At 49.7% G+C, this 19,867-nt stretch overlaps 2 protein-coding genes, 1 long non-coding RNA gene and 1 other non-coding gene across 5 annotated transcripts; 2 read left to right on the top strand and 2 right to left on the bottom strand.

The window, feature by feature from the left end:
- Window positions 1–3,682: 3,682 nt before the first annotated feature.
- On the bottom strand, window positions 3,683–10,276 carry LOC112899561 (SART-1 family protein DOT2). 2 transcript variants are annotated; one of them, XR_003230069.1, is made up of 14 exons: window positions 9,986–10,276; window positions 9,122–9,777; window positions 8,007–8,172; window positions 7,864–7,927; window positions 7,590–7,703; window positions 7,402–7,495; window positions 7,250–7,316; window positions 7,115–7,174; window positions 6,389–6,992; window positions 5,930–6,285; window positions 5,452–5,672; window positions 4,853–4,934; window positions 4,148–4,390; window positions 3,683–4,072 (listed from the first exon to the last, which is right to left on the bottom strand). XR_003230069.1 is itself a non-coding variant. In XM_025968071.1 (13 exons), the coding sequence occupies exons 2-13, from the start codon at window positions 9,730–9,732 to the stop codon at window positions 4,310–4,312; spliced, it is 2,520 nt and encodes an 839-aa protein (XP_025823856.1). In that variant the 5' UTR covers window positions 9,733–9,777; window positions 9,986–10,276; the 3' UTR covers window positions 3,844–4,309. The 2 variants fall into 2 exon arrangements, 1 of the variants encoding a protein (XP_025823856.1); XM_025968071.1 differs by having other exon boundaries at window positions 3,844–4,390.
- A 716-nt stretch (window positions 10,277–10,992) lies between these two features.
- Window positions 10,993–13,769, bottom strand: LOC112900156 (NAC domain-containing protein 21/22-like). The gene is made up of 3 exons (XM_025968925.1): window positions 13,463–13,769; window positions 12,570–12,871; window positions 10,993–11,681 (listed from the first exon to the last, which is right to left on the bottom strand). Exons 1-3 carry the CDS (start codon window positions 13,641–13,643, stop codon window positions 11,247–11,249), a joined length of 918 nt encoding a protein of 305 aa, XP_025824710.1. The 5' UTR covers window positions 13,644–13,769; the 3' UTR covers window positions 10,993–11,246.
- TRNAV-AAC lies at window positions 13,143–13,216 on the top strand. Its single transcript has one exon. It is a non-coding gene; the product is annotated as a tRNA-Val (tRNA).
- A 4,053-nt stretch (window positions 13,770–17,822) lies between the features above and the next one.
- Window positions 17,823–18,576, top strand: LOC112901500. Its single transcript, XR_003230311.1, has 2 exons — window positions 17,823–18,171; window positions 18,264–18,576. It is a non-coding gene; the product is annotated as an uncharacterized LOC112901500 (long non-coding RNA).
- Window positions 18,577–19,867: the final 1,291 nt, after the last annotated feature.

Here is a 19,867-nt window from a genome sequence, read left to right as displayed (position 1 = left end):
CGGTGTCTAAGAGTCATGCATGACCATCTGAGCATCAACTCAAAATTTCTGTGATTTTGGCCAATCCAAAACCAAAATGCCCATATTCTGCGTGAAGGCTGAAGAGAAATGGGAGAATCTTAAATGAACAGATGCACTGGCGCGCACGTACATGGATAGATCCAGCAGCTGAACACACCGCAGAGCTTGTACTTGGCTCGCCTTCTCTCCCCCTTTTTTTTCTGTTGTTATAATGGAATGTTTTTTCACAGTGTACTTGCCTCTGGTCTCTCGGGTTCAGGGCGTGGAGGCCTGGAGGGGGGCGGAAAAGAATCTCCAAAGTGGTGATGACCGAAAGCTAGGGGCGTGTAGGCCATGCACGACCATTTACCCCACGTTGAAACGCGACAGAAATCAAAAGCGACAACGCATTGCCATCGACACCCCTCTCTCTCTCTCTCTCTGTTTTTTCCCCTTCCCCTAGCATCATTATTGACATTATCCTGCCAATAATAATGCGGGACGCATAATGAAAGGTGATTTGACCGGAGAGAGTCGTAGAGCGGCAGCCAGCAGGCACTGCGTGCATATATCCCGCTCCACTTTACTCCCATCCACGCCGCTCATATTCAATCAGGCGCCAGGCTGTCCGCTGCGGATAAGGACTGCTGTCTTGTCAAGCCGGTAAAGTTACCGCCCCCGGGTAAAACGGGGGGACTGGCTCAGACACACGTCGCCCGTTCCCGAACGCCAGCCTCGCCTCTTTCTTTTCTTTTCTTTTTTTGTTAACGCTCGCTGATCCGCCCGGCGGTCAAAGCAGGAGCAGTACATCTTTAACCACAAGTAGTTTAATGAAGCGGACACGTTCGATTCGAGCGTTTGACCCGGCCGGCGGCGGGATTTCTGGACCTTTTTTTTTTTCTCCTGGTGGGCTAGGCGGCGCGGGGTAGTGCGCTCGGATGATGTCAGGCAGGGGAGTAGTGGTGGCGCGATGGCAAGTCACCTGTCACGACTCGCGAACCACGTTTCCCGATCCCGCAGGGGATTCATTGCGCCGTCGCACGGCCGGAAACGGGGCCTCCCGTCCGAACGGATGCCGAGGATGGATGGGTCGGCGCACGACACGAGCCCGAGCCAGCAGAGCCGAGCGACCGCCCCCCGCCCCGAACCATCTCGTCCAAATCATGGGCGAGCGAGGCCGGCCGATGGATCGATCTGCCAGTAGCGCGCCAGCGACCGGCCGGGGCAGGCGAGGCAAGGAGCCAGGGAGAGCTGGAGATAGTGGAGAGGCCGCGCACTGTTGCGTGGAAATGCGCGGATCTGGTTGCCGCGAATGGGAGCGCGCCGCTGGCCCTGCCCGGACCCAGCCACGGCCTGACGGCCACCCCGGCCGTCTGCTCGGCTGCGCTGCATGCATGTGGGAGTGGGGAAAGCCATGCATCTGGTTCCATTGCTGTTCGCTGCTTGCCTGCCGGTGCCAGAGCGGGCGAGAAGAGACTTCATCGGGACGCATCTGTTGGCAGAGTACAACGCGGCCAGCTGCGCTTATACTATCAGCAGCAGGCACCATAGTGGCGGTGGTGGTGGTGGTAGTAGAGGAAGTGGTACACACACCAGCGCCATGCATGTGCCGTGCCATAATGAAAATTTAAGGCAGGCTCGCTAACTAGTAATAAAGCAACGGTGCTGGTTCGAGACCGTCGTGTACCTCAGGAGGATCCATGGAATACGTAAGTTTCCCGTCTCCCGGGCGCCTCTCATCACAAACCCACGGGCTCTGGATCTGAACCAGCCCTCCTAATCCTAATCCTAATCCAAACCCTAATCCCTTCCGCTCCGCGGCTCGCGGTGGCAGACCAGCAGCCTGCTGCTGCTGCAACCGCGAGGGGAGAGGACTGGAGGAGGAGGACGCGTGCCACAAGTGGAAAGGGGCGCGGGTGCGTCCAAACGGAATGGAATTGTTCCGTCACATGATGCTCACATGCGCGCCCGCGGCTGGCTTGTCTTTCTTTGGTGCTGTGGTGGTGGTGGAGGCGTTGGTGCCCTTGGTGGTGGCGGTGGCAGCGCCGGTGCCGGGCCCCGGCCGCCCCGATAGGTAGATCCAGCCACCAACCGAGCGCAGCTGCCGGCCCCGTCTTTTTGGCCGGTTTCCTCGCTCCCTCCCTCCGCTTTGCAACCGCACGGCAGGAGGGCCCCCGTCCGGCAAGTATGCTACTCTGCCACGCACGCATTCGGGATGCTCTATACGGGTACTCCGCGTCTACGGCTTCTCCCTCGCAAGGAGGAGGGGAAAAAGGTGAGGGGGTACGGGTACAGTGCTGCGTCGGAAGCGGCTCCTCGAGCTACTGCTAGTCCAGCAGTGGCCACTGTCCATTGCTCGTGCCCGGTACCTCTGGTCGCGGGACGACTCCGCAGGCCGCCGCTGTCTCCGAGATTCCATCTGGATAATCTAGCGGATGGTACTAGCGTTAACTTGCATCCATGTTCGGATGGATTCTCCTTCTTCTTCTTTTTTAAATGAAAGTTTGGATGGATTCATACGACTCCTCGAGCGAAATAGATAACCCAACTATCAGTGATCTGTGGATGCAAGGGGTTGATTGAGGAAACGTGTCTCACAGGGCCGTTACGTGGTGGACGACTGGACGGCACGGAGGCGGGGAGCATCGTCTACGTGCGCGTGAAGAGAGGGGAGGAGAGGAGAGGAGGACCGGGACGAGCGGCCTTTGCCCCTCTCGCACGAGACGGAGCGGGCAAGTGAATTGAAGCAGCAGCGAGCCAGGCGGCGAGGCAAAGCAAGGGAACGGAAGGGACGGGGCCAGATGGTGGTGGCGCCGGCGCGTGGCCTTAACTCGTGTAGGTGCGCGCGGGGGGTGGGGCGGTGGCGTTCGGCGGCGGCGGCGGTGCTGGTGGTGCCCCGACCCACCCGCGCTAATAATCCCGCCCATGTGAGGCTTGCCAGTGGCAGGTCGCGCTTAATTATTCACGGCCCCATGCGTTCCGTAGAGGCGAGCGGGGGGGCCTCCTCACCCCGCGTCGTCCCCGTCCCCTTTTCCTCTCACACCTCTCGTCCGTTTGCTGGCTTCCTGCTTCCCCTCAGCGGCGGCCTAGCAACTGCAGCAGCCGCGCATTGCAGCACGCATCCTGCATCCTCGCTCGCCCGAGCCACCCGGGCTGCTGCTCGCCTCAGTCTCATCACACCTTCAATAATGGAGGTTACTGTAAGCGCTTGCTTATAATACATTATCTACGTGCAGATGACGCCTTCCCAAGCAACCGAAACCGTTAAGATGCCACTCATGGACACCTTTTGCGCCGGCCGCTATCAGTTAATACCAGGAGGGTGGTGCTCGCTTCGTCGCCTTTCTCCTCTCAGATCCGCGGCAGATAGATCTCCAACGACCACCCAGACGGCGTATTATAATGCCTGCACTGTAGAGCCAGGCCAGAAAGAAAAGGATCTCAATGAAACCTCCCACTCTGGGAGGCGATCTAGCGGCGGCAAAGATTCGGCGTTCGGTCGCCGCAATTAACCCAACCTAACCCGGCCACTCTTTCCCCCCCTTTTACCACGCCATGTGCTGCTGTTACCGCACGGCGCCGTGCAGGAAGGGGCTTGGCTCGATTCGTGGTGAAACAGAGAATCCCACATTAAAAAACTATAAAAACAGAAAGGTGCCCAGATTGGGGGAAGGATAAGCGCTGGCTGGGTAGGATATTTCATCATTCCGGAAAAGTTTAGCTTGTTTGTGCTTGTGCACGAGGTACATCGGTCTGGGATGTTGGGCGCCTTCCTGGAGACCACTGCTAGGGTAGGGAAACCAGGGAAGGTAGCTCCCGCAGATCTACCAATCAAGACCATGGTAAGTACTACTTGCCACATGCTTCCACTTTAAGTTGTCTTTGGGGCACCACATAAGTTTGTCAACCCTAATGCAGACACTTAAATGCTGCCCGCAACCGAACACCGAATAACATCAAAACTACAGTTTAGTCAAAACAGAAACCGGGTGTCGCAGGAACAATATCTAGATCCGTCACCTCTGGGGTTCAGTATCTGCGTTTGGCAGGCCAAGCATATGCACACGTATCACTGAATTACAAAATGCCATCGAACGTGTCAGAGTGTTAGCGCGATCAGCTTGGAATCAAATGTACAGGTTCTTACATTTCCAGTGTACTGGGGGTAGCCTCGGCATGTGGTGTTGGCATGTGGCGCTGTTGCTGTCGGTGTCTCGAACAAAAATCTGCTCCATGCCTGCAGCAGCAGATGAGCAAAAAGGCTACCACTGGTTGCTAGTAGTACTCACAGTCTACGACCACTGCAGGTTCAGTTCTTCGGTTTCTTTGGGACTGGCGGAGGCAAGCTTCCAGGCTTGGCACTTCGTTTGATGCCCAGAAAGTGTTCGACCTGCCAAAGAACCAGTAAGTCAGTAGCAGAACTCCGAATATGGGATTGCCCATCATCTAAGGGCCTGTTTAGTTTACAGTTCGTTGCGTGTAAACGCAAAAAAAACTTTTTTAAAAGAATCTTGCCAATTTGAAGTACTAAATGAAATCTATTTATAAAACTTTTTGCACAGACGGTTTGTAAATCGCGAGACGAATCTAATGATGCTAATTAATCCATGATTAAGCAATAATTAGCGGATGGTTACTGTAGCATCACTGTTGCAAAATATGGATTAAGTAGGTTCACTAGATTCGTCTCGCGATTTACAGCCCATCCATGCAAAAAGTTTTGTAAATAGACTTCATTTAGTACTTCAAATAGCAAGATTCCTTCAAAAATTTTGCGTTTACGGCCTGGGAACTAAATAGGGCCTAATACACAATCAAATTACAGAAGACAGCAGGGAATGCTCATGCCAACCTTTTTGTCCCCAAGCATGGGCGTCAGGCTCCCAGGGTGCTCTTTCTCCACGGTAGCAAAGCTGCTAGCGTCACTTGCTTGACTGAAATACAAACAGAAACTAGATTAGCCACCTCATCGGGAAAACTTGGAGAATATTAACAAAGACAAAATCACACCAAGTTAGCAAGCCACGTCAATACAAAAGAGACTGACTACTACGTATCTTGAGTGGAAACAAGGAATCTCCCATGCAAGCCACTAAGTTCAACCAAAGATATAAATTTAAATCACTCACAACCTTTTTCAATGGTCCGCAAGTTTGCATTGGAAGCTAGCATGTTCTAGCATTAAACACCGAAATATGGTCGTGCACTTGATGCTCATTCAAGATTAAAAGCCAGTATATGTTATCACAGAACCTTTTCAAAATAACGGCTCAAGATCAAACCAAAGGAGGGGAAATTAGTAAAGAAATAACTGTCCTACACAATACAAATCGAGGGAGTAATATTTGTGGCAAATGCATATCAGAATGTTAAAACAACTATGACGGCTTAGTAGCATCAACAGAAACAAGAACTACAGATGTTAGAAGTGCGATGCAAGCGTCGGCATACCTTGTTTTTGCATTGCCACTTAAAATGAGGTATGGTGTTTGGTTGCGAGCTTGGGCCTCTCTCATCTTTTCCGCGGCCATTAATGGTGTGTCAGAAGATTTCATCCGCTTGGTTTTCATCTCGTCCTGGTACTTCTTCTGCCGTTTTTCTTGTTTCATTTTTCCTGGACCCTTACCATGGAATTTGTGTGAAAGATCCCGGAATGCCTCCTTAGGTGTCATCTGAGAGAGGGGAAAAAAATAGTTCAGGATAAAATTGCCGTTTTTCACATCTGCTATCCCTGGCATCACATAAATTGCAGGAAAAGTAGTAATAAATAATTATCATGTTGATGAAAACACGAAAGTATTGATAATGTATATAAAGAAGCTACTCAGTTCTTGCTTAAAATCATAAAAGGAGAAAAGCAAAATGCAGTTCAGTAAACTAATGCATATTGTTTCTATTCATGGCAGGCCTAGTGTGGGTGTGTACTTACCACTCGGCCAAATTCATCCATTCTTTCAATACGAATATCTTTAGGTCCATCCTCGACACCCACAAGCTTGCTCTTTTTCTTGTCAGTAGTTCTGCCTCCCCAATCCGTGCCCTCATTGAGGCTTCCTCGCTCCTTAAGAATCTTCAAAGCACTAGCCAAACCCTTACCCACTGCAACCTCATGTATAACCTCATCTGGTTTGACTTCTTCCTCCTCAACCTTTACTGGTTTTTCTGCATGAGCATCCTCTTCCATTGCTGCCAACCCATTTGTTTCATCTTTGACAAGATTATCTGAAGGCATGCCATCATCATCTTCATCCATATACACATCACCTTCTTCTGGCTTGCGTGTTTCTGGTAAAAGATAAGAATAGTAGTCAATATGTAAGAACTGATTAGTTGTGAACTCCAGAGCACATTTTTAAAATCTATATGCAAAATAGTTACAACTGGTTACCTTGATTCAGTTGTAGTCCCCACACGAACTCTTCCATCTCTGTGATAACAACCTTATTTTGCTGTGAATCTCCTTCTATGGCATCTGTATCCTCTTGGCCCTTGGTTGCAGTAGCCAGTTCAACTACAGCCAGTGGACCAGCAGCCTCTTCCTGCTTCCTTAGGGCTAACTTTCTTGCTTGCTCCAGAGATTTCTGCAGATCTTCGTAATCATCACCGAAAACAAGTTCTTCTTCTTCAGCTGGTTTAGAAGGCGTAATTTTCTCCGGACGCAATGCTCTCGATGCCTCTTCAGCTTTTGCAATGGCAGCTTCATATGCACTGCTTCTCTTTTCAGCATCAGCCTTCTGCTCTTCCTCCCTTGCAGATTGTCTCCTAGTATCCTTCCTGGACCCACGATCAGCTGCCCCCAATCCAGAAGCAATCGCTTCTGCTTCAAGTGCATCCAGGTCCAGCTTCTCCTTCTTCCTAAGGGATTTCTTTTTCTTTGGTTTTTTAAACTGAAGCATTTCGTCAGGGGTAAAATAGTCTGTTGACACCTTCGTGGTGGAAGTAAGATCTTCTGTCTTTTTCTGGACATGACCACCTTCGATCCTTTTCCGGAGCTGGCAACATAAAAAAAAATTAGTCAGTTGCCCATGTAATGTTCACATTCTGCCAAGAAGAAATTAGAGCAGAAAATGCCACTGGCTGCACATCATGGTTTATGGGGCAAAAGACAAATTACCTCTTCTAGCTTCTTTTCTGCTTCACCAGTGAAACGTCCACCTTCATCAAGCATCACTCCCTGATAAGTTAAAGACAAAACAATTACAGAAATATTCAGGAAATGCAAACAAATGAAGCTAAACACCATGTTTACCTCATTTTCCATAGGGTCATCATAATGTGAGAGTATAGATTTCTTTGACGATGAATCCTCATTGAACCTACACACAGCCAGTAAAATGGAAATTAGGGGAAACAAGATCCACAAGACAAAGCACAACCATGCTATGAACATAGTGAACTTACTTGTCATCATAAGTTCCTTTCTTCTTTGAAGCCTTATAAGCTTCATCTCTTTGTTTCTGCTCACCAATCTCTATGTTCTCAAGCATATCGGCCTCTACAAATTATTGTATTGAGTTAGACAAAATGGGCAGACTGAGAACAGATACATAAAAAGGAAAAGAAAATAAAAAGAAAAGACGACCCATTACCTTCGTTGATATCCCCATCTGCAAGAATACTCTGATCTTTGAGAGTCATGACAACTGCACCACCTTCCAATACCTTATCAAGGCCATGAAGAACCTTAACACCAGATAAGTGATCTGCATTTCCCAAAACAGAAAACAACAAAACATGTTACATCACGGTATTAAAAACAAACACTAATGAATTAAACCAAAAAAAAAGTAGCATTTAGCCAGCAACTAGTGGTTCCCATAAAGAGATCTTTCTAACTTTTAAGGATTTGTATAATGCCACTACCTCCAACTTGTTTATCTTCCTCTTCCTCATCGTCATCGTCACCATTATCTGCCAATATATTATCCTGACATCAAAACAAACTACGGTTAGGAAAGAACACATAACTCATGACAGTATATCCAAAAATAATTGGCAATTGTCACCTGTTCCTCCAATGCTCGTGCAAGACGTAATGCTTTCTCCTTTTCAGCTTCCCTTTTCTCATCAAGTTTACGACTCTTTCCCACCCATGACAGTATCTCAGAAGCCCCATCGTCACTGTCCAGTATTCCTCCTTCCTTTTTGTCCTTCAATCTTTCTTCCTTTGCCCTAAAGGAAATAACCTGATTTAGAAATTATTTGCATGCCCCATTGCTTAGCAGCAAAATTTGACAGCACGAGAAAACATTACTATAGGATGTTAGCATTAATTGCAGGCTCCATTGTGCTGAATGGAGATGAGAGATAAGACATGCAAATTTATGATATGTTTAGCTGTACTTTGCTAACATGGAAACTCATATTATTAGATGAATAATGTTTTGTGAGCAAACATGAATAGCACTGCAGAGCAGCGGTTAGTCGGAATGCAGGTAGCATATCCAATGCTATAAATAGAACTAAGATATGACATTAACAGATTACACTGAATAGCTTGTGGTTCATTATCATATAGACCGCTATGAATCATAAAGGTTTCTGCTGCCTAAAGACCTAAACTCTATAGGATGTTCCTTGAGCTTGTATGATCTTTATGCTTTATTCTAGATTGTCATTGTTTTTTTATGTAAAGGTTTATCTATTGAGAACTTCAACCCTCTGCAGGTCAGTCCTTATCGAATTGTTCAAACATGGGAACCTTGACAAACCTATTTGTGCAGGTATCAGTATCAAAAGAGTTCTGCAGGTATTATAGCGACACAAGACTGATTGAAAAAAAGATGCACTTCATATCCACATCAAATGTGCTGGAGAGTGGAAACGGAAATTCCATCTGCCACAACTTTGAATGTCTTGTACATATGAAAGCAAAAGGTAAGATCAATCATGTTTCCAAAGTGTACTGGCTTGAGTTAATCAATGCATCAATAAGATCTAGCATCACGCAAATAACATAGCGGAAAGATTATGCCCATAAAAATGTTCTAAGAAGTTCCATGGAGTCGCTCTATCACATAAATTATTCTGAACTGGGGCCAATGATGATATATAGGTGCACAACATGTTAGTGAACTGCAAAAATATTAAGAATAGAAAAAAGACATTATTAAGGAATTACCTCGCAATGCGATCTCTGAGCTCAGCGGTTGCGGGCTGCTCAGCCTCCCCTGGAGCATCAACTCCCGGCTTATGATCCCCCTCATTGCCCTTGGACAGATCTACATCATCTTCTCCACGACCCTTCCCCCTTGACTTCTCACGCTCTCTATCCTCCCTCTCCCTGTCTCCCCTCTCCGCCCTATCCTTGTCCTTGTCTCTGTTGCGGTTTCTCTCCTTGTCCCTGTCCCTCCGTTCCCTTTCCTTATCCCGCTCCCGCTCTGGTTCCTTCTCCCGATCTTTGCCTCGGTCCCTCTCCCGATCCTTGCCTCGGTCGCGGTCACGGCCACGATCACGCTCTGGCTCCTTATCCCTGTCCCTGTGCTTGCTATCCTTATCCTTGTCTCTCTCCCTCTCCCTTTCCCTATCCCTAAGCTTGCCGTCATCCTTCTCCCTCCTCCTATCGTCCTTATCCTTCTCTTTCTCCCTCTCCCTGTCCCTTCTGCCACTGCCATGGTGCTCCTTCTCGTCCCGCCTGTGCCTGTCCCTTCTCTCCCTGTCCCGGTGCCGCTCACCACCGTCCACCTCCATCTCGTCCAACGCCGCATCTCTCGAGTCATCAGCAGCACCCATGACCAAAACTCAAAATCAGCACCGGATATCAGCCCACTTCGCCACCTGAACATATAAAACCACACGAATTCACAATCAGTTAGAGCATGTTATGTTAACGTTCAACAGATCGTAAGCACTATGCATCGACAAATGGACACGACCGAAACCCCTATGAAACCCTAACCCCGCCGAACCGGTGGAGACGCTCCAAAGGGAGCCTCGCGGCTACCAAATCGACGCTGAACAAGCAAACAGAGGGGAGCTAGCTTACCCAGAAAACGATCTAGGAGGAGGAGCTAGCGTGCCCTCGACGCTGAGAGAGCCGGCGCGGCGAAGGAGCGCGACGACGGCGACGACGGCGCGGGCGGGCAGCTCAGGAGGTGCGGACCGCGCAGGCAGCGGAAGGGGAGAAGACCGAGACACGGGCGACGGACGCTAAGCAGAGAGCGGCGGGGCCGGCAGGGCTGCGGCGGCGAAGGCGGCGAGCAGTGGGGCGAATCGGAGGCGGCGGCGGGCACCGGCCGGGCAGGCGGCGATGCTATTCGACGCGATGCTGGCAGCAGCCGAATCCGATGGACTTGGGGCCTAAGTCTGCGCCCAAATTACGTCGGTGAAGGATAGATAGATAGATCGATCGATCTGGCCCAGCACGAGAAGTGGCCCGAACCAGCCTAGTCACCAACTCAACTGTGCCAATTGGGCTCTAAACCTCGGTCATTGAGCCCTGGGCTGTCACGGGACCAGGCTTGTTCATTAGGAAGGGAAAAGCCAAACTCGATGGGTTAGGGTATAAATTTTGAGAGACAGAGAGTTTACATGATAATAATTGTACCTTCTTAGAAATTGTCACTTGCATTTGTCATTTCCAGCGCAAAAGGCTGCATTCATAAAAGTAACAAAGGGTGTGCTCGAATTTCTAGCGTTTGGGAGCGCGATGTACTTATTTTTTGCCTTCATACCGGCGATGGGTGAAATCAGATATCAAAGGTGGAAGAGGGAATGATCCAAGAAGGAACTGTGGTCCTATGGAGAAAAACAAAGATTGAAGACAGAGATGGAGTGCCCAAAAACCATGCCCATACCACGTCGGCTAGCTTCTTCTCGATGCATAGCATGGACGTGGAGCACCATTCTTACTCATTTTGGCCTTCAAAGAAATGCTTAGTTTGTTTCAGAATTTATGCATCTTTTTTTTAGAGAGAGAGATGATATGCTTCTACTATTAGTTTATCTGCTAAAAAAACTAGCCACAGTAGTTTATACAACCAAAACCCTGTTTCCATTTTCACCATTCATTCAAGAAATTTCATCAAAATTCTATTGAGAATTTTTAAAATATACAAAAGAATGTATTTTTCTGCAACAATCCTTTGTACAAAAGCTACTGCACCAAGCCTACGGCTAACAAACGGCAGAGATCACACTAACCAGATCAAGCTACAGAGAAGACGTCGACCAAGCTGCTCACTACGCACTACACGCGTGGTGCCTGCAACGCCACGCACACGTTAGCCTAGCCGTGCGCTCCGCTCTCATCCAGAGCTCAGAAACGGGTTCCACGCCTGTGGCCCATGCGCCGGCACGCCGCCCTGCTGCTGCTGCTGCTGCGCGTAGGCCGCCTCCGTCCAGTCCTGGTGGAGCTCCGCCTTCGCGATCGAGCCGCCGCCGTCGCTGCCTTCCACCATGCTGCTCAGCAGGTCCCCGAAGCTCGACAGGCCCTTGTCGAGCGGCAGCAGCGTAGGCTGGTGGTGCAACGCCGGGAGGCCAGCGTCGCCTTGCTGCTGGTAGTAGCCATCGATGGCGGCCGCCGCGCCGTGGTCGAAGGCGAGGTAGGCATCAGCAGGGGGCATGTGCGGCAGCGGCAGGCTGATGAGCTCGCTGGACAGCGACGCGGCCTCGTCGGTGCTTGCTGGTCTTGCCGTGGTGGTTCTGCTCTTGTAGAACACCCTGCACAGCACCCAGTCCTCCTGCAGTTTGCCAAGAAAACTAAGAATTATTAGATATACAATTTTCTTTTCAAACGAAAATGAGATGCGCAGATGACCAGAATTGTATATGCAAGCAATCTGACAGCTTCAGTACGCGTCAGTGAGGCATTGATCTGATCAAACAAAGTTCGGTAACCTCACGTGTGAACTCCGTGCGGCCTCCTAATGATCTGAACGCGTGCAGTTCGCCGGTTGGCTGGCAGTAAGTTTGGAACTCGTGGCATTGAATATAAGCCGGAGTATCAACTTGATGTTATCTTGATATAAAAGAACAATGGACAACTTGGTGTAATGAACAGGTATAAAAGCAGTCAAATCCTTTTCAAATGTTTCACAGCTGCTAATTTAGTGCTGCTGCTGATGCATGGCGACTGAAAGAAACCACTGAACTACCTTGGAACGGATTGGCCATCTGTACCATGTTTGGAATGATTGGGCCAGACCAGGCCAGCTCCAATGATTGCCAAATGGCGCGACTAGTTTATCACATCAGAATGTTCAGAGCAGCAGCATCCACTGGTCTGCTAATGCTGGGTCTGACAACTGACAGAAACATGAGGGGCTCTCGGAGAGCAGCTAACTCGTAGCTGTCACTTAACAGAGACGTGTGTGCTGCGCTGTGCTGGGCGGAAGATTTCAACTTCTAACGACGAAGCTTCCCTGCACCTGTGACTCTTAACCAACGTGGTAATTCATCAAGTGCTTTTTTTAACATCGTTTCTCTGACGACGTGTGATTCTGAATTGAAGTTCAGAAGTTACCGAGCTTGCACTTGCACCACCCAAATCACACGAAACAGATGCAGAGACAGGAGGCGAGGGGGTGGGGGTGGTATCCATGTGACGGGCGTGCACACGGCGCATGTACCTTGAGAGGTGAGCAGGGGCGGCCGGCAACGGCAACGGCCGGGCCCTCCACGCGGAACTCGTGCATGACCCACTCGGTCTTGCTCCCGCGGGGCGCCCTGCCCTGGTAGAACACCAGCGTCTTGCGCATCCCGACCACGGCCGCGGCGCCGGCGCGGCGGCCGGAGATGGAGATGGGGCGGTCCTTGCCCGTGGCCTTCCAGTAGCCGGAGCGCGTGGCGCGGTTGGTGCGCTGCCCCGTCGCGTACTTGCGGTCGTGCAGGCTGAAGAAGTACCACTCCCGGCCGCCCACGCACGCCTCGTCTGATCATCGGCAAAGGCAGAGGCGAGGCCTCCATAAGTTAGTCCATTTGTTTCTGTGTTTGCGCTTGGAGGTTCCAAGCTAGGACATGTGCATGCATCCTTGGAAAAAGGGAACTACTGGTCCATATACGAGTAGCTAGTAATGTGAAGAAATACCAACGAAAAGAGGTATGGATATTGCTTAGGAAAACATGCGGATGCAACATGGATGAATGAATTTCGATCTCTACTACCATACAAAGTGTTCTAACGGAAATTCACTAGCATCCAAGGTGTCGTGGTGTAGTTGGTTATCACGTCAGTCTAACACACTGAAGGTCTCCGGTTCGAGTCCGGGCGACGCCATTTTTCTTCTTCTTTTTTGTTACCAATTTGAGCAATATCTATCATGATTTACTGGGTCAGGGCTAACCGAATGCCTCTATTATGCTAATCTGCAGGGAATTTTCATGCAACTGCTGTGTCTACTGATTTCCTTTTGTACAAGATGCAAATGGTTCATTTTTGTTCGAGAGAGGATGCATATGGTTCTTGACTTCTTGTAGAGAGGTGCAACTGATGTCGTGGCAGCAAGTTGGGCGAGACAAGTACCTGGCAGCTCCCATGGCTCGCGCTTGTTGAGGTCGACGTCGACCATGGCGATGCCGCCGTACGCGCCGCCGCCGCCGCCGGAGAGCTTGCGGGAGAGGTAGTCGAGCACGAGCTCGTCGTCCCTCGGGTGGAACCGGAACCCCGGGGGCAGCCGCGCCTCCATCATGCTGATCAAGCTCATGGCTTCCGAGCCTGCAGCTGCTACACACACGCACGCCCTGACGACGCTTGGGGGGGGGAGGGAGAGAGAGAGACAGTATGTAGGAGAGGACAGGGAAGATGTCTGTGCTGATAGCCAAAGCCTTCAGCAGTTTCAGTCTTTCAGAGCACCGCGATGGGGTCGTGTATAAATAGGGAAATCTAGCCAAGTGCCTTTCCGAGCTTGTCACCAGGGGTTACCACTGTTGATATCTGCTAGCCAAAGTCACGCGACAGGAAGCTGCTGTGCTCGAAGGTCCATGTCCCCCAGTTAATTTTCGGCTAAAATATTTTTTACGCCAACTGATTTAACCATGATCCCAATTCTTATACGGCTGTATAATACGTACGGGCCGAGTACTTGCGTATTTACAGACGTATCTCTCCTCTAGGACACCGTGCCGTTACGTCCGGGATACGTATAGACTGCGTCCGTGCGACGTTCCTGCATCGCTCCTTCGGTTGACAGTTCAGACCAGCCTCTACAAAATTACTGCAACGGGACGTGTGTTCTTGACAATTTTGCTTTAAGAAAGCCGAGGAAATCCACGATTCCGGGACGCCGAAAAGGACGCGTTCGTGTCGATCGGAACGGCAGTACCAGCTACGGCTACCAGGTGATAATACTAGCCATCATAATTCAGAGGTAACATCACGCTCGATCCAAACTGCTCCCTTTCCAGCTTTCAGATAATCAGCGCTCCATCCGTCGCGTCAGGACTCAGGTGCAAACTGACGACGACCGCGGGTGTGGCCGTAGCGGGCGGCGGGGACCCTTGCAAACCCTGATGGCACAGGGCTGAGCAGCCGCGTCTCTCTCCGGCGAATGGCTGCCGCACGGGATGATTGGTTGTTTCAGTTGATTGCCCAGGCAGGTGCCCGTCTCTTGCTACAGGTGGAGAGCTCCCCTTTGCTTCCCCTGCCACACTGTTCCCGAGACCTGACGAATTCACTGACGACTTGACGAGCGAGCTCACGGCGACATTGGCAAGCACACGCCGCGGGAACAGCAAATCTGCAGGTTTTAACCGATCAAGTTAGGCACGGGATGTAGTCTTCGCATGGTCGGTTTGGCATTTCCGTTTTTTTCGCGGGAGGGACATCGATTGGGGGCAAAAGTCTCGAAAACCGAAAACTCCTCAAGGAACTTTTTTTTTCACCGACGAACTCCTCGAGGAACATCAAATTGTTGACGGGAAAGTCTGAATGGGAAAGGGATTTCCTCGGTCGGCCAAGAGAGTTATTCCAAATCTGCCCAACTAACACTGTCTTCTGACAGCGCCGAGCAGCCGACCCCGACCACGTCCATTCATCCGCATGTTCGACGCATCGGATGGTTGGTATCGATGCGTTGTTGCCTCACACTCAGCCTGGAGAAAAACTTTTACAGTTTCACTGTTCTCTGACTCGCGAGACCGTTTCAAGCACTTTTACGTTCGGCAGCTTCCAACCGCGGAAGGATGTTTAGCGGGGTTTATTTTACGGTCCTCATGGAAAGATTTTAAAATGCCATTGAAAACGAGAGGAGCAGTTATTCAACTGATATCGATGGCGATGAGGTGTGCAGATTGCAATACGGTCGACAAGAGAATTCCAACGGATTCACGACTAATATATTAAACCAGTTTTTGGTTGATTCTGAAGGAGGAGAGAGATTTCAAATGCTATGTTTTCAGAGGTCAGGAGCAGGGAAGGACGGCAGGTTGACAAGGCCCTACTCGCAATAGACAGTTGAAACTTGCAGCATCAACAAGTACCTTTTTCAAGTGAAAAGAGGTTAACAACGGAGCAACCGTAAAATAAAATGTCAACTGGTCCTAGTTGATATGTACTAGGTTTGTTACCGCAACTTGTTGGTTACATATTTAACAATCAGAATTCTTAAGGCCGCTTCAGATGATTGGAGCTATCCTATCAGGATGACAACTTGTCATAGCCGATGCTAGATTTGTTTGCTATAACAAGTTGTTGCATATATATTTGAAAATCAGAATTCAGAAAAAATGCTTCAAATTGAGATACCGGGATGTAGCAGCTACAGAAGAATAGGGCAGCAACTGAAGTTTGAACGCAAATGCCTGAAAAATAGGCCTATGGGAAAGTCTGCGAACCGGACCAACGGCTGCTTTCGCCATCGGATTCGGTAGCGCGCACACGGGTGGATCGATCAGCAGACTTATCTCACGAAAAATTCAAACAAAAACATGTTGAAAAACTATCTGTGCCGTACTTAGTCTCGCCATGACTTTGTGGTCACCTGGTACTGATAAGCAGTTAGGTTTGTTGTCCGGCCTCCTCGAGAGATAGTCTTGTCGGTCTTTTTCAGGGAAGGAAGAATCGGTGAGGCAGAATTCACCGAAAACGCCTATCCGGGCAGTATTATGCCAAAGTCAAAATTCAGAGGCGCGGATGCAGCTGGAGCAGGGCTGGGCAGCACACATGGTGATAGATACGCCTGAACTGATCCATGTATCCTTGGCAGTAAGCATAAACACTGTCAAACACGTAAGCGTGATCTCTCCTGAATGCATGTCCGGTCGTCTCCTCTCCAATGTTCTGACTTGAAACAGTTAGTTTCAGGAAGATCAGGTAATATCACTGCCATCATGAAGTACCTATCGATCGGTAAGATTGACGAGAGCAGTGAGGCAAGGCTACCGGGCCGGGCTGCTACCAGCTAGGCAGCTGCTAGCATCCCCGCACCTGGTTTTCCCAATGGAAATAGCAGGTGAACAAACTGCCTGAATTTCTGCACATGCTGATGCATGCTTATTGTGATGTACTGCACGAAGCATGATCCAACCATCAAGTGGGCAAGTCTGAAATTTGTGAACCGTATGCTTCTGAAGGGGATGGAGATGGCTCAAGTTTCAGTCTCCAAGGTGCTTCAAGCACGCCATGATCGGAAGCTATTTTCTTCCCGCTGTGCTCCGCTTCCACGACCACGAGAACTGGCACTGTTACTGCCCCCTGTTGCAAGGCATTGCGCGCGAGGTCTCGAGGCAACTTCTTCCATGGAATCCAGATAAGACTGCAAGCACAAATGCAGCACATGCTGAAAATGGTGTGTGACTAAAATAAAAAAAATGGTGTGCGACCGGATGTTCTCTGAATCTAGTCAAAACCTGCAGGTTTGGCAACATCTGTCCGATTGTCAAACTCTCCCTGCAGACAACGTCACACGTGCAGGTTCCGGCGATTTTTTTTTTGCACTGCCTGATTATCCAAACAGTCAGCTAACCTGCCGGGTAATCCACCGAGCTGACCATCCGGATCGCATTTGAGAATGATTTCGTGGAGAAGTTTTACCAAACCGTGGCTTCGAAACCCTATTTCATGACTCGGAAGCTGCTAGTAGCTGGCCGTGTCATTTGCTTGCCTTGCATGGAATGCTCTTATGCTCAGCTCAGCTGATTGAAAACCATACCTGCGCTGACTGAATGCATCAACTTCTGTAACACATGGTTGGCTGAACAGGGCCTAGAATCTCTCGGGAAAAGAGGGAGAGAAAATTGGTTGGCGAAGCAGCAGCTGAACGCAGAGCGTTGATCCATCCAGGCCCAGCAGTAGTTGACTCACTCCGGGCCGAGGCAGTTTGGCCCATCTGCTGAATCGTCTCGACTCTCGACCAACCAGACTCTCGTAGGCACCGGGGCGGCGGCGGTCCGGCGATGATGGCAGAAAATAGTTGGGAGGACGCGGCGCCCGCGGCCGGGGAAAAAGCGGCGGGCGAAGAGAAGAAACCCGCGCACCCCTCCCTACATTTGCCTCTCGATCTATGTCTACCTGCACGCCTATGTCGCTGAGTTCGGCGGCGAAGCACGGAAGAGTGCTGCGACGGTCGGGGAGAGCACGCGACCCTCTTGCATCACCTCTAGCGGATCTCCGGCAAGTTCACCTCGCCTGCGGCATCGACGGCGGTACAGGCGCGACGAGAGATGCAGAACAGAGGATGCCAAATACAAATGTGAATTAAGTTAAGGGCTTTTGTGAAAATATTCGGTCGCGATTGTTAATCGCGATCCGACATAGGGGGTTTTATAAAACTATTAGGGGATCGTATGTAAATAGTTATCTAATTTGAGAGTTTTATGAAAATATCCGGATCGCGATCCTACTTAGGGGGTCTCTCTGCAAACTAGCCTCCGCTCCGCGGCTTTCCCCTCCTGCTGCCGCCGGCCGGCGCCGGCGCCCAACGTCGATGGCGAGAACGCCGGGGCTTCTTCCGCCTCTATTCCAGTCCTGAAATCCTTTGCCAGCTTCGTCTGAGGACGGGCGAGAGGACGACGACGCCGCCCGCCTGGAGGCTACGCTCGACGGGCGTCACCGCCACGGCCGGCGCCAGAGCGGCAGACGGACCGTCGAGATGTCAACGCCATTCAGCAGCTTGTTGCTCCCGCCGGAGCGCCTTGTTCAATGTTCGCCGCCTCGTACCCCCTGGATTAATGTCGCCGTCGATCCAATGTTCGTCGCTTGGAGTTCGGATAAGGTTACGAGTTTCAGATTAGCCTGTACGGAACTGCTCTCAGCTGATGTTCTTTGAATGTGTCGAGATCTGCAGTGCTGGCGCCACCTCTTAACATTTTTCAAGATTTCCTTGCAGATACCGTCACACGTGCACATCTGGGAGTACTATTTTCTAATAGTAGCTGATGATCCAAATGGGCAGCTAATTGCAGGAAGGTGAGAGGAATTCACCGCGCTGACCATTCGGATTGCATATACAACAGTTTCATGGAGAGAACTTCAGCAAGCGATGGATAGCTTCAGAAAAGCTGTTTAAGGACTCCTCTAGTACTTAGCACTGCCATCATTGCTTGCCTTGTATGGAAAGTCCAGCTTCAAGTTGTTTGAACTTTGCACTGTCAGATGAGCTAACTGCAAAACTTGAAATGAAAATTTTCATGATTGTTTGGTACAGGCACCTTTCAGGGACTTCTTCAACTCGAGTGCTAGTGTGACAATTGCTGAAAAGCAGTTGCAATTGGGAAGTAACATAACTGAAACATTGTAGGCTGAAAAACTAGGCGCATACGCACGTAAGCCCAACCCACCATCCTAAATGATCAGATCCTCTGCCCTCAGACAGAAATTTAAATTCCTCATAGAAAACAGAGCAGAAAATTTAATCAGCTTCTTTTGTGATCTTTAATTTAAGGTTGGCCCTGATCAAACACTCGAGTTGGATGCGTATATATCCGGTTATTATTAGTTAACAATGACAGAGCAGTTGTACCAAATAGACTAGCCAGACTGATACATCAAGAACAAGTATAATGTTTCAGATAATAATTGACACGGCTTAAATAGCAGCCGCTGAGATGTGCATACCAACTGATGCATGCTTCTCAAAGGAACTGAAAATCAGTTTTGCAGTGAGTATGACCATTAGTGGTGAGAAACTTTCTGATGAAAAAAAAAACAAAATAGGGAGAGAGAAAGGAGAGATGCATGTATGTGAGATATCCATGGTGAGAACTGAGAACAGGCACTGAAGGGATGGCTCACTGCGCATACTCGATACCTAGGTCACTACTTTTGAGGGACAGAAATCAGAAAACACTCTGGTTGAAATGATTGCCGCAAGGGGGACCTTCGCTGATTGCTGTTGCCCTTGTCCGCGAACATTCTTCGTCAGGACATTATACTGCCCTACCTTTCGGCCTTCCGGGAGGTAGATAAACAAACAAACAGAGAAGCTTTAGCAAAGGCGCCATTAGGCAGGTTAGCTGCTAGGCCATGTTCCAAACGGCCCCAAAAGCTTGGTTTGTTCCCTCTGATGGGCGGCCAGAGGGGGCCAAATGGTAGGGCATCTTTTGCTCGTAGCCCTCACATGCCTTGCCCCCACTGAGAGATTGATGCAGGGAGCAATGGAGAACTGGTGGCTGTCTGTCTCTACATGAGCTTTTATTTTGTGCCTGCATGGGATGATATTCAGAGAACAAGGGACATCGTCGAGCAGTAGTGTTCTACACTTAAAGATCCCAATGAGTGTCCGTGTTTATGTTATCATTGGGATGCTGCTAAAACGACTGGCGACAAAAGATATGGTTAGAATTTGGACAAGGTGGGATGGATGAAGAGGAAGTGCATTTCTCTAGGGTTGCTAGTTGTACCTGACAGATTCAGTAGGTATGGTAGTTCTGATTGATGGGCAGGTAAAGAAGACATGACCTAGATCTAGTCTGCCTCTAGATGCCTTTCCCT

The sequence above is a fragment of the Panicum hallii genome, chromosome 7 (assembly GCF_002211085.1).
Source record: "Panicum hallii strain FIL2 chromosome 7, PHallii_v3.1, whole genome shotgun sequence".
Lineage (NCBI taxonomy): Eukaryota > Viridiplantae > Streptophyta > Magnoliopsida > Poales > Poaceae > Panicum > Panicum hallii.
Note: the sequence above shows the minus strand (reverse complement) of the source record. Positions and strands in the feature narration are given on the sequence as shown.

Coding starts and splice junctions, on each gene's coding strand:
- LOC112900156 (XM_025968925.1), bottom strand. CDS start 13,643: ATGAGCTTGATCAGCATGATGGAGGCGCGGCTGCCCCCGGGGTTCCGG. Junction 12,872..13,462: donor CGAGCCATGGGAGCTGCCAG/GTACTTGTCTCG, acceptor GCCGATGATCAG/ACGAGGCGTGCGTGGGCGGC. Junction 11,682..12,569: donor GCCCCTGCTCACCTCTCAAG/GTACATGCGCCG, acceptor GGCAAACTGCAG/GAGGACTGGGTGCTGTGCAG.
- LOC112899561 (XM_025968071.1), bottom strand. CDS start 9,732: ATGGGTGCTGCTGATGACTCGAGAGATGCGGCGTTGGACGAGATGGAG. Junction 8,173..9,121: donor CTCAGAGATCGCATTGCGAG/GTAATTCCTTAA, acceptor TATTTCCTTTAG/GGCAAAGGAAGAAAGATTGA. Junction 7,175..7,249: donor ATGACCCTATGGAAAATGAG/GTAAACATGGTG, acceptor TTAACTTATCAG/GGAGTGATGCTTGATGAAGG.